At 37.6% G+C, this 13,996-nt stretch overlaps 1 protein-coding gene across 2 annotated transcripts in view; it reads left to right on the forward strand.

Annotated features, from left to right (window-relative positions):
* Positions 1–13,996, forward strand: part of SLC30A9 (solute carrier family 30 member 9) — a 67,379-nt gene that overhangs the window by 8,979 nt on the left and 44,404 nt on the right. The window contains exons 3-4 of one of the 2 annotated variants that reach the window (XM_023506035.2): positions 9,780–9,842; positions 13,112–13,211. In XM_023506035.2, coding sequence (XP_023361803.1) covers positions 9,780–9,842; positions 13,112–13,211 — 163 coding nt within the window. The remainder of the gene's footprint in view (positions 1–9,779; positions 9,843–13,111; positions 13,212–13,996) is intronic. The other variant, XM_031942594.1, reaches the window with a different exon arrangement.

Consider the following 13,996-nt stretch of genomic DNA (forward strand, 5'->3'; position numbering starts at 1 on the left):
TATTGAGGGCATTTCTGTTACCAAGGTCTTTGGCTTTAGTCAGAAAGTTAGTAGAAGAGAGAGGATTCTGGGAAGACGCCAAAATGCGCAGAAAATTCTTACTCCTGATTTCCCTCACACACAAGATACAAGTGGGCCGGGCCTCAAGGTGAACACAGAAGAGTTAAAAACCAAATAGAAAAGAACTAAGGAGTCTGATGGTAAATCAACACATGCTGTGTTCATTCCTTTTTTCTCTCTCTCCCATGGTTTTTCCCTTTTATTCTGATTTTTCTCTCCCAACATGATTCATAAAGCAATGTGTATTAAAAATTAACTTACTACAAAAAAAAGCAAACTAGAGTTGTAATCAGGCCCTGCAGTTTAGCCTCTGTGACCATGTTCAAGCTGGGAACTCTGAGGCTTATGGGGTGGGGAGGGAAAGGGGAGAGGTGGCCTTGGCCCCAGCCACAGGGCTTTCCACCTCCCTGTCAGGGTGGGGAGTTGAATGTCTGTGTTGGGCAAGATTGAGGGAACCCCTGCTGATAAGGGATGGCGTGCCCAGCTGGGCTGCCGAGATGCTTGGGGAAGAAGGAACCAGCATGTGTCCAGTGAGTGAAGATGTAGGGAGGAGCTGTTGACTGTGGGCACTTAGGGAGGGTAGAGTTCTTGATTTGGGGTTCTGTCCTCCTACCCCAGAACTAGAGGTGGTCATACATACCAACAATCTGCTACAAAATGAGCAGGCAAAGGATAAAGAACCAACTACAGAAAGTTACTTTAGGGATAGAGAAGGTTGAGGTTCATCTTCAGAGGGGGATACTGAAATGGGAAAAAAAAAAAAAAAAAGCCTTTTCTGCCCTAAAGAGTTAACTTCAAATGGTCACCTGCTCAAAAAGAATTCATAGAACTTAAAAAAGATTTTAAAAGTGAAAGATTGAGGAAAAACTTGTAAAAAACAAACAATCCAAGGCAAATAAGATTATGTAGAGAAAATCAACCAATTAGAAAAAGAGATCCATAATTTTAAGGAAGAAAATGGCTCCTTGAAAACTACATTTGGATAAGGGGAAGCTAACAAAATGTAAAAAATGAAAAAAAAGTGGAAGAGGACATGAAACATCTCATAAAATCGAGAAGAGAAAACTTAAGAATAATTGGACTACCTAAAAGCTGCAAATAAAAAAAGAATTTTGATATAATGAAACAAAAAATAATGAAATTTGTTCTCAAATGTTTGAGCACGAGAGAAAAACAGAAAAAGAAAAACTTACTAGTCACCACCTGAAAGAGATCCTGTAAGGAAATCACACATCATAGCTAAATTCCAAAACCTCCAGATTAAAGAGAGAATATTGTGAACAACAGGAAAAAAGCAATTTAAATACAACTGAACCATAATTAGAATCACACAAGATCTGGGCTACGTTAAAAGACTGCAGGTCTCAGAACACTGTATACCAAAGAGTAAGAGAACTATGGTTGCAATTGAAAATATACCCAGTAAAGTTAGACATAATCCTGAATGGAAAAAAATAACATCCAACAAATTATCAGAATTTTAGGATTTTGTTGCAAAAAGACCTGAACCTTCTGTGTGACATATAAGAAGCAAGAGAAATATCAGGTAAACATCAAAGATTAATTTCAAGGGACTCAATAAGTTTATACTTTATACATGGAAATGTAAGCTGTGTGTTTAAGATTGTCATTGGTAAAGAGATTGGAGCTGAGTAGGCTGAGATTCTAAAAAGCAAAAGTATGCAGGAAAAAGTATAAAGAGTAATTAGGTTATTGAATGAGGTACAAGAACAAGAATCAACACAGAAGAGTTGGATGTGGAAGGAGGGCTGGGGGTTCTGGAATGCTACTCACATTGGGAATGGCTTAAAGAGGGAACATTACATCAGCAATTGAGGGGGTATAAAAATCTTGTGAGTTTATTAAGAAAAAAGAAGGGGGGAAGGAAGAGGTTAAGGTGGAGTTTAGAAAGCTGTGTAGCTTAATGGGAATCTACATTCCCATTGTATGGGGAGAAAGGAGGGAGAGGATGAGGCAATAGGTTAAGTGATAGCAAGGCAAGGTAGGAAGTAGAAGTAAAGTAGAAGAATCAGCAGAGACAGGAAAAGAGATACACACAAACATCCTAATGATCAGGAATGAATTTATTAGAAACCATTAGGAAGAGTAATCATTGATCCCAGACAAAGTTAAAGTTAAAATAGATTCAATCAAAAGAGAAACTATACTATGTCAGCCATATTAATATTATTTTAGACTATTTAAAATAACTAGATAGTATAAGGTGGGAATATTGCTGTGGTGTATGAAATGAATTGGGTGGATTTGGAAAACTATTGAAAAGCCTTGGACTTGTGAAGGAAGTCACAGGAGACACAGGACAGACAGTGTAGTGCAGCTTTACATCAATGTATATAAATGTATATGCATGCTTATGTGTAGATATCCATGTGTATTTTGTGTGTGTGTGTAAATGTGCTTAACTGTAGCCTGTTTGGGGAAGGTGGGAGGGAGGAAAGGGAAAAAAAAGAATGAAGTGCACAGCAGAGAAAAAAGAAAACCTACAAGGAAGCAAAGAAAAGCTGAACAGCTCTGTATACAGTGTAATTTTTATCACATAAGCTTTTTTGACATGGCAGTTTATTGTTTCATATTTTGAATCTTCATGTTCTGGGCACAGGACTTTCCCCCCCCCCCCTATTTTTCTATTTTGTATTTAAATTTTAAATAAGTACTTCTTTTTTTAAAAAAAGTAGAATTGATTAGGAGGAAGTAAGAACATTGGGCTTCCTTCTATCACTGGCAGGAGAGGCTGCTTCACCCATCCATCTTCATCTTGTCTCCAAAAGACAAGAAAGGCTTCTCTGTCTCCAAATCGCTCCCTCTCGCTCTTCCAGTGAGACATCCCTAGTCAAGCTACCTTGTAATGTTAAAGAAAAGAGCCACTGATTACTTACTGTACCAGGATGCCTTTTGGTCTCTGAGCCATTGAGGAGGAATATGTCCCTCTTTACTCTTTTATATATCTTTCCTTCAGGTCTGAACTCAGGTCCTTTTTTTTTTTTTTTTTTTTTTTTTTTTTTTTAACTTCTTGGCAGACTAGCTCCAGTTTTACTTTTCTAATATTATTTTGTGTTACTTCCTTTAAAGTATCCAGTTGTGGTTGAATTGACTTCTTGTTCCCCAGATTCTTGATCTCTTTTAACTTTTACACAGGCTGTCTTGTGAACCTGGAGTGCACTTTGTCTCTTAGAATCCTTACTTCCTTCAAAGTTGAATTTAGTTGCTACCCTAGAAGTCTTTTCTGACCCCTGCTTGTTTTTCCCTTCTCACACCCAGTAGATTGTAAGCTGCTCACGGGAAAAGATGTGCGTTTGTTTTATCTATATACACCCAGATCCTAGCACACAGTGCCTTCTTTGTATGTAGCCAACACCTAATAATTCTCTTCCCCCCTGCCCCCGCCCCCCAATAATTCTTGATGAATCTTTCTGTGCAGTTCTCAGGTGATCACTTCTTGGAGTCCTGCAGAGCTTATTTCTTATCCCAATCATTTGATACTTTTCTAATGCTGCTTTATACTACTATTAATTTAATTGAAAAGTAATAAAAATGATGAAAGTTTTATAAGAAACTTCAACATAACCAGTAACATTTATTAATGCTTGCTTTGTGGATTGACTAGTCTCTAACACTGGATTTATAAATTCTAGGAGAATGAGAGATATGGTCTTAGTATCAGATCCCCTCCCAGCAAAGTGCTTTCTTTCTTCCTCCCTCCCTCTCTCCCTCCCTCCCTCTTTTCCTCCCTTCCTCCCTCTCTTCTTTCCTCCCTCTCTTCCTTCCTTCCTTCCTACCTACCTTCTTTCCTCCCTTCCTTCTTTCTTTCCTCCCTTTCTCCCCTCCTTTCTCTCTTCCTTCTCCCTTTCCTTCTTCCTTTCTTTTCTTCCTCACGAACCCATGGGATCTGCTGAAATTTCTAAAGGATGAGTACACAGAGAGAAGACAAAAGGGCTCTGGACACAAGAGCTTAGATTCATCCCCGTGCTAAGGGGTCAGGACATGGATCATGATACCACCAAAGAGATCAGAGTGAGTGAGACTAAGGAGGGAAGATGTGAGAGCGGAGTCTCCAAGGCTGGAGAGGGAGAGGTCAGAATTGGCCATGCTGCGGGTGGCTGGTAAGGCTATGGAGGCCCCTGGAGCTCATCCTGTCCTTGGTGAGGCCATGGTGGCCCATAGAGCCCATCCTGTCCTGGATTTGTCAAGGAAGAGGAGGAAACACAGAGCCACGGGAAGAGGGACAAGCAAAGAGATGGCCTGGCTTCAGGCCCAGGCCGGTCTTGGCAGGGTTTTCTCCGGGAGTTCAGGCCTGGCTCTCAGCCTTCCTCCATGCCCGATCCCGCCAGTGTCCTTGATCCGCAGGACCGTTTCTCTCTTCTCTTCACCTCCATGGCGCGCACCCTTGGTCGCACTCCAGCTTTGTGCTCCCCTTTCTACATATTCTCGCCCTGACCCTGAGTCCCTTAACACCGCATCCCTTCTCTGACTTCCTTTTTCTCCCATGATCCTTCAGTTATTGCCTTCTCCCATGGAATCTTGCTTCCTCACCCTGCCATGGCTTCTACCTTGCCGGACCCGACCCAGGATTGAGCCTGCTAGCTGCTTTCTTTGTCCCTACTTCTATCTTAGAAGAGGTCACACACAAATATCCATTTCATTGGATCCATTGCAATTTTATGTTACTTGATTTCAACTGGTTCCTTAACTGGAGCTGGACAAGCTCCAGCACTAGCACAGTGTAGGTGCTTGATAATTGCAAGCTGTCTCATTAGGTCAGATTCTATCCCATTTCCTGCACAGACTTGTCAAACCTTTTTTTCTCTTCCATTTCTTTATACCTCCTGCTCTTCCAGCCTCTCAGCAAAAGACTTTACATCCTATTTTACTGAAAAAATAGTCCAATTAATATGCGTTCCTTCTTCCATACTCTGCAGCTTAAATTTTCTTGACACAATCTGTCATTCTCTCCTCTTTTACCCTGATTGTTGGTGAGGAGATTGTCTTTTTTCTAATTCATGCTGACTCTTCTACTTGTATCCTCAGCCCTTCCTGTCTCCTTTGATTGTGAATCAGGGTTGTCATTGTGAACATTAATTTTTAAAACATTATTTTTGTTGATGAATGCCCTCAATTACATATACTTTACACAGAATGTAGGAGACGGTGTCAGGAACTTTTCCTTTTGAAAGGACATTTTGAGCATTCATGCTTCTTTATTTTATTTTAAGAAAATTTTGCAATTAAATGCATTAGAGATAGATTAGAGATATATAGTAAAGAGGAAAAAACCAGTGTATGAAATTTATTGTTTTGCTGACTTTTGTAATTGGAAAGTCATTTTCTTTGAAGTCCTTTTGAGAAATAGAAATCTTAAGACACTAGGGTAAGGTTGTAGCCAATCTTAAGGAGGTTGATAAATACATTTTAATTTTAAGATCTCTGAGGAATATTTATATGTTCTCTGAATAGCCTATATTGTCAAATACCTTCTTTTGGCTTTCCTAAATCTTTCCTGATTTAACTTAATTAAATTTATAACTTTTTCTACTGTAGGGATTGGAGAGCTCCTTGTTTAGACAAGATATGAGGAAAATATTGGATTAGAGATGGAAAAGATGACAAATTAAAAATATGTCCTTTTTATTCTGTTTACATAAGAATGGGACAAGAAAAATAACTTTGCATAGTCTTATTAGATTGAAAAGGAAGAAATTAAGTAAAAATATGGAGAAGTGAAGGAAAAATATGATTAACATTGGAAAGTATAATATTACTATGAATATATATGATTGAAACAGTTACTGTTTTCCATATCTTGAAAAGAACCCTATGGATTTCCCTCTTTTTCCTTTTACTGAGATCAAAATGCTTGTTTACTTTCAAGTTGGTCTTAGTTTTTGCTGAAGTCTTGCTCAGATCAAATTAGGCCTTGTTAGACACAAGATAGGGCAGCAGATGAATAATTGTTTGATTGAAAAATCATTTGTGTAGTTAAGATTTTGAGAATATTTTGCTTTTTGAATAATTCAAATCACATGGTAAAGTCAGGAGCATCTCATTAAGAGACATAGACTTACTAGAGAATTTTTCAAGTTTTTTAGGAGCCACTTAGATGATTTAAATTTCAATAAAATTAGTTTTAATTTTCCTAATGACAGCAGATGTGTGGCAAACATCCAATGCCTCAGCATAAGACAAAATGTCTGGAGATATTCATGGATTAGAATGTCTAGTTAGTTATTGAAATCATAAAGATTTTATTCTGATGATGATGCAGTGTAAGTTTATTAAGGTGGTGTGCCGAATAAGTATTCATACATGCATTTGAGCTGTTTAATAGCATTTCTGGCTTGTGATTCAGAACACTCTATAATTAGTGACTACAACTTGACAGTTGGTAATGAGTAGAATATCTAGAAATATCAGCCCAAGAGAAACTCATTTTACGTGACTTGGTTGAATAACTTTGATTATTTTAGAAAGGAGGGGGCTTTGAAATTTAGATCAGCATTCTTTAGTTGTACATGATCTAAAAGAGAAGTTTGGGAAACATTAATAAGATTTTTTTTCCCTTTTAAGAAGGCAAATTTTTTGAAAGAAATATTTTAAAAAACTAAATCTTTTGATGACATCTAAGTAATAAAACCCAACATTTATGTAGCTCCTTAAAAGTTTTGAAAAATTTTTGTAGAAAATGTCTTAATTTGAGATGCACAAGAACTCTGAGGAAGGTCATTTTGCATAGATGGAAACAGAAATGCAGATAAGTGATTTGTAATAGTTAACTCTAGACTTTCTGACTCCCAAGTGCAGTGCTCTATCCACTACACCATGCTATCCTTAAGTAAAAATATGGCTTAATTGTTATATAACTAGATTGCAAAGCAGGACATATTGTTTAACTGAATGTAAAATACCAGCAATGATCATATTTACTTAAATATAATTGCTTGTATTTAAAGATACCATCATGTAAAATGACAAATCAAAACTCCTTAGATTATTGGTCTTGCTTTTCATGTTCCAAAAAGCTGTGTGTAAAATAATTTCTGTTGAACTCTTTTCCCATTGATTTTTCTTAATTTTTGAAATTTTCCATAAAAATGATTGATGGATCCATTTGTTATTATACATCTGGTATAATGGATCACACAGAGCTTGATTGTTCAAAAAAACAGTCTTTCTACTAAAAATCTCTACTTAGATGCAGTTTCCAGGTTGGTTAAATGCCGTTCTGGAAGATAAAAACAGAGAAAAACCATGGGCAAGAATGTTAAATTATTGAGAAAAGGAGACTTTCTGGAGTTTCAGGAACTTTCCACCAAAGTCCTAAAAGCTGTTTTAGTATGCTTCTTCACTGGAATGCCCAAAGCTGACCAACCTACAGTTCACTTGAACTGCCCCGGGTGTGCCCGCTGCTTCCCAGGTCACGGCAGTCCTGGAGGATGTGGGACTCTGAGGAGATGAGCTTTCTCCTACCCCAGCCTAGCCAGGAACTCACAGCACTTGGGAGAGTCTGAACATGGTCTTCCCCACATAGCCTCTATAGCAGGGCTGGGGAGCCCTTCTTCCTGCCAGGGGCCATTTGGAAATTTCGGACATCATTCACGGCAGTGGGAGCCTCCTGTGGGGGCCTGAGATCATGGGGTGGTGGGGACAGAGGAAGCCTTGAATGCAGGAAAATCCGGTTCATCATTACCTCTGGTGTGAATCCTTGTGGTCCTGGGCAAGCCCTTCTAAGAAAGGCTCACAGCCTCCTTTCCCAGAAGCAGTGGATGGGGGTGGGGGGGGTGGGGGGGGGGGGGAGGGAGGAGGCCTGGGAGCAGCAGAGGCTGCCTCACACTCGGCTACTGGGCATGTCCCTGAAACCCCTTTCCTTGGCTTCCTCATTGGTGAAGACTCCTATGGTCTTTGTGAGAATGAATGAGAGAGTTGTGAAACATTTGCACAATGCCCAGGGCAACGAGGACCAGGCCTGTGTGACCCCTGGCAAGGCTCTTCATCCTGTGTGCTTCAGTTTCCTCATCTGTAAAGTGAGTGGGAGAAGAGAATGGCCACTGTCTCCCACTGTCTCTGCCAAGAAAACTCCAGGTGGGATCATGGAAAGTCAGATGTGAGTTAAATGATTCAACAACAGTCCACAGCCCGTGGCAGATTCTGTACACATTGTTTGTAACTCCCCCTTCCCCCACCCCTTTTGTCAGCATCCAGGGCAAGGGATCCTCTGTGTAGGGCCTGGAAAAAAATTACTTAGTGGACTAACCACATGAAACTTAAATGCTTAACTGTTTTTTTTTTTTTCTCCTATAGTATTTTATTTTTCCAATTACATGTAAAAGTAGTTTTCAACTTTCTTTTTTTTGGTGAGGCATTTGGGATTAGGTGATTTGCTCATGGTCACATAGCTAGTAAGTATTAAGTGTTAGGGGTCAAATTTGAACTCGGGTCCTCCTGATTCCAGGGTTGGTAGTCTATCCACTATAGCACCATCTAGCTGTCCCATCAACATTGATTTTTGTAAGATTGTGAGTTCCAAATTTTTTTTATCTCTCCCTTATATCCTCCTCCCCAAGGTAGCAAGCAATCTGATATAAGTTATACACAAACAATCATTTTAAACATTTCCATATTATGTTGTGAAAAAAAATCAGAACAAAAAAGTAAAACCACAAGAAAGAAAAAGCAAAGGAAAAAGAAGTGAAAATACTATGCTTTGTTCCAAATTCAGTCTTCGTAGTCATTTCTCTGGATGAAAATGGCATTTTTCATCTCATGTCTATTGGAATTGTCTTGAATCAATGCATTATTGAAAAGAGTCAAATCCATCACAGTTGATTATCACATAAACTTGTTGCTGTGTTATATTATTGTCTTGGTTCTGGTTTTTTTGCTCCGCATTAGTTCATGTAAGTCCAGGCCTCTCTGAAATCATCCTGCTGATCGTTTCTTATAGAATAGTATTCCATTACTTTCATATTCCATAATTTATTTAGCCATTCTCTAACAGATGGGTATCCACTTGGCTTCCAGCTCCTTGCCACTACCAAAAGGGCTGCCACAACAAACATTTTTCCACATGTGGGTCCTTTTCTCTATTTTATGGTCTTTTTAGGATGCAACCCATAAGGTCAAAATATTTCATATCCATTTAAAAGCATATATATGTGTGTATATATATAGAGAGAGAGAGACTTTAACATCTATATATATTAAACGTGATGACCAGATGAAAAAATTTTTGGTCAGAGCCAATAAGATGTTATCTACTGAGGTTTGGCGAAGAAGGCATCATAATCCACATTCATAGAAATAGAATTCATAGGGGCATACACCGTTAAAATCTTAGATCTTTTAAGTTAAAAAGTACAAAATAGAGTTGTTTTGCATTTCATTGATATTCTCATTGACTCTTGATATGTGACTATTGTTTAAGACTGTACTGGGTATTTGGCATATGTATTTATTTATTGGCACACAGGTATTTGGCAGAATTTATAAGCTAAAAACGTCATGGAAATGCTTTTTTTTTTTTTTCAATAGCTAGAAAATATAAGCTACAAGGTAGAATTGATTTGTATTTAATAGTAGAAATATTACCATGTTCAGCAATTGTGGTTTATGATGGGATATTTTAATACCTGATTCTTGAGTTTGAAACTTTTATAGGAAAATGACTATATTTCTACATGAACATAAATAACTCTTGAAATTTACAGTACCAGATACCAGCCTTGGACTCCAAACCCCACTTATTAAGCAAGAACCTCTCCAAGTAAGAGGTAAATATATGATTTATTTCTGTTTTCTTCTCATATTTTATGGAAGTTATTAAAAGTTTTCCTTCCAATTCAGTGGAGATGAAAACACCCAATTACTAACTCACTCTCTTCTTAACTATTTTTGTTGAGGGCACTGCTGTTCTATTCTCTCAATTTTAGTGTCATTCTTAACTCTTCATGTTTTTTGAAGCCTGCTTCCTCCTCTTCTCTCCTCCTCCCTCAAACCCTCAAGTTTCTCGCATTTTTCTCTTTGTCTCTTATAATCACCACTGGAGTTCACTTCTTACCACTTCTTCCCTGCACCTGGTTAGGCTTTTGGTCTGCATGAAGTTTCCTGCCTTAAGTCTGCCCTAGTTCTAATCCATCCTCCACATAACTGCCAAAGTGATCACTAACATACACAGTTCTGATTCTGTTACTCTTTTGCTCAAAAAGCTCTGGAGGCTCTTTTTTGCTTTTGGAATATCTCTGCTTTTAAAACTATTCAGTCTGTCTCCAGTCTGTTACTGCAGGCTGCTTATATATTATTTCCCTCCCTGTGGTCTGCAGTCCAGTTTGCAATTTCTCACATCTCTTGTCTTTGTATGTGTTCCCCATGTCAGAAATGTTCTCTCTCTTCACTGCCTGCCCTCAGAATCACCAGATTCCTTCAGGTCAGCTTAAGTATTACCTCCTTTCAGAATACTTCTTATCTCCTCTTCCATCTGTCTAACACTAATCCCCAAATTACTTTGTATTTACTTTTATTTACTTATTTATCTGTACGTGTTGTTTTTCTTCAGTAGAATGGATGCTTCTATTGGGCTGGAATTGTTTTTTTTTTTGTTTTTTTCTTAGGTAGTGTCTAGAATATATGAGGTGCTAAATAAATAATAGATTGATTAATATATGTATTTCAGAGAAATTGGGAAATGACATTATCAATAATTTCCTTTCTAATCTGAATGAAAATCTCCTGTGCTCCAATGTACACATTTAGAACAGGAAAAAGTAAAGTCGGTCCCCAGTATTATGCAAGTCACATGTGTTAAAATCCAAAAGACTTGCATAGTTTTACTTCAGAAATAAATTAAATATCTGAATTTATTCTTTTAAAATATGCCAGTCAGTGGACTAGAGGAAGAGGATATTAAAAAAGTAAAAGAATTATTTCATTTTGGTGAATACCTCCCCCAAATTTAAAATAAAACAAAACTTGTCTGTTTAGCTTACAAAGCCAAGTAGAAGAACTGCCTCATTATGAGAGAGTAGAGAAAAGGAAAGATGTAGAAAGTAATGAGAAAGAGCAAAGAATCAGCTCCCAACAGATGACCTGATTTTGTTCTCTCACGGTGGTGGGGAGAGAGGGGGTCTGTTTGAAGAGGGAAGAGAAGATTTTGAATGGCTTTTGTAAAGAATGAGGCTAGGGAGTGCTGCCTTGCTGCAATGAGGGCCCAGTGGAGTGTCAATGACATTAATTTGTAATGTATTCAACATGGTTGTGAGATGCCTCTCTGCGCTCAGCGTTTACTCAGCAGGAGCAGGACTGAGGTTTGGCAAGAAAAAGTAATGACACAAGGCCTGACGTGATTGGGTAACTTCAGCAATCTGTTCATTCTCTGGTGACTGGACTGGGATCTCCCCTGGAGAGTAAGTCTCCAAGCTGTGTCTTAGTGCTCTTTACTTCCTTTTCTAAGCCTCAGTCCCTGAAGAAGGAGCAGGAGTTCCTTAGAACGAGAACCACTTTGTATTTTTGTTTCATGGATTGCCGTGATCAGAGATCCAAAGTTTCTACACTACCGGTAGATGTTTTCTTTGCATTTAGGGAAGCTGCTCCTTGGAAAGCAGATGTAGTCTGCTTCTGGGACCCTTTTTTGTTCTTTTAGCCTTTCATTACGTTTTGTTTTTTATTATAAACTTGTTACCCATAATAAGCATAAACATTTCCCTATAAAGGACAGAAAAAGAGTTAGACTTGAAAGTATGTTACTCTTATATATTGTTTTTTATGTATATTCAGTTTAACATGGGAGTGATAGAGCAGCCTTACTTTCTCCTTTTGAACTTCTTTCTGCTCACTTCTGTGTACTTTTTCAATGTTTCCATGATATTCTTTTCTTCCTTTTTTGACCTCACTATCACTGCCCACCAGCTTCCCCTGGCAACTTCCTGATGCCAAGTGAACATCTCCTTTGTAACAAAAACCATATCTTGGTTGTCTGAAAATTGTGTACAGAATTTATCATTCTGCATTTCTAGTTCATTGCTTCTCTGCCAGGAGGTGGAAATCACACCTCATCCTTAGATTTTGAAATCATCACTGGTTACTGCATTAATTGGGACCCTTTAGTCTTTCCACAGTCATTGTGTGAATTGTTCTAGTTCTCACTTCCCTCTGCCTCGGTTCATATTAGTGTTTCAGTAACCATTCTCAAAACCTCCTTTGCACGGTAGGACCTCCAGAGCTTGTGCTTGGCTGACACAGCCTTCAAGAACCCAGGGTCATCTCCGTGGCATGGTAAGACCTTAGAAAAGACCTGAACTGAAGAGCTTGCTTTGAAAATATTTGATTACCATATATGTTAGCCAATTACTTCTCCAATTGAAATTTCTAATTCATTTTCAGGTAACCTCAAGATAAATTATGCCATATTAGTTCAATATGGCTTTGACAGAAACATCTATAACAAGATACGCATTAGAGCAAAGCTGTTTTGATGTTAGTTATAAGCAAAAATTACCATTTTCAGAGATAATAAAAGATTGCTTCCCTATTAGACTTCTAGAGCCTCACCTTCACTGATTTAGGAGGATTTTTCTTCTTTTTTGACCCTACATGTAGTACATTAGGAAAGTTATTTGAACACTTAGGTCTATTACCCATTACTGTCCAGCTGCATTGTTATAATCTTCAAATGTGTTATTTTAATTATGTGTGTATAATTGATTCTCTTCTGAAATCCTGTTCTACCTCATGACAAGGAGATGACTGAGTTTTCAAAAGCTATAAGAGGGAAGCACAAGCTCTGGCAGGTTTTCCCGGACTGTAAAGGCTGCAAGTATGGGAATAGAGATGGGTGATGTTTCTGTTACCGGAAATAAAGCTAAATTGAAGTGCTTGTGCCCAGAAGGCTGGCTGCAGGTAATGTGGCCATAGCATTTCTTGACCCTCCCATAGTAAGGCATGGAGAAGTTATCGTTTTAATTCCCACACTAATGAAATTATAGTTCTGTATATAACATTAAGAAATGTATGTTTGGTTTGTTTTACTATTTGCTTTTGGTTTTAGTTAAAGCAGTTCTTAAGAAGAGGGAATATGGACCAAAGTACACCCAGAATAATTTCATCACTGGAGTCAGAGCAATAAATGAATTCTGTCTTAAATCCAGGTACCACAATTAAATTATTATTGGCTAACAAGATAACAATTGATTTATTAATATGTGTATTTTGTATTTTGGCTAATGTGTAAACTGCTCAATTGGTCCTCCCCAAATGTGAATAAAATAACATTCAAAACTATTAGATTTGTTGACTTTTTCTGTTTAATTGAAATTCTTCTATTCTAGGAATAATTATGCTATCCATCTCTTTCTTTTTTTCATTTAGAAAAAACAAAATTCTAAAAGGTTGGCTATCTCAGTAGAACCTTCTATGCCTAATAGAAATACAAATAATTTCACATGTATATCATTAATAAACATCTCATAAAAGCTGTAAAAAAAATTTTAGTTGAATTTGAATGACCTTGTTGCTGAATTTGAGCGAGATTCAGGTAATTTTCTTCATAGTTGCAATAACAGTAATCATAATTAACATTTCGATTAAGCCCTTAAAGATTTCCAAAGCAGTTTATAAATATCTTACTTTATTCTTACCTGGGGAGGTAGGTGTCATCATTCCTATTTTTCAGATGACAAAACTGAGATTGTGAAAGTTTTAACTGATTACTCAAGGTTATACAGCTAGTTAGTGTCAGAGGCCCTAGATTTCAGCTTGGGACTTCCTGATGAGATTCAGTGCTATATTAACTGTTTTACCTGTCTCTAAATTAGAGAGACAACATACATACAACTATATACATATAAAAAAAAAAAAAACAACTATATACATACATATAACTAACTCTTTGATTTATACTTTTATACTCTTTTCCAGACCACTGGTTGAGACC

Source organism: Sarcophilus harrisii, chromosome 6 (genome assembly GCF_902635505.1).
Source record: "Sarcophilus harrisii chromosome 6, mSarHar1.11, whole genome shotgun sequence".
Classification (NCBI taxonomy): Eukaryota; Metazoa; Chordata; class Mammalia; order Dasyuromorphia; family Dasyuridae; genus Sarcophilus; species Sarcophilus harrisii.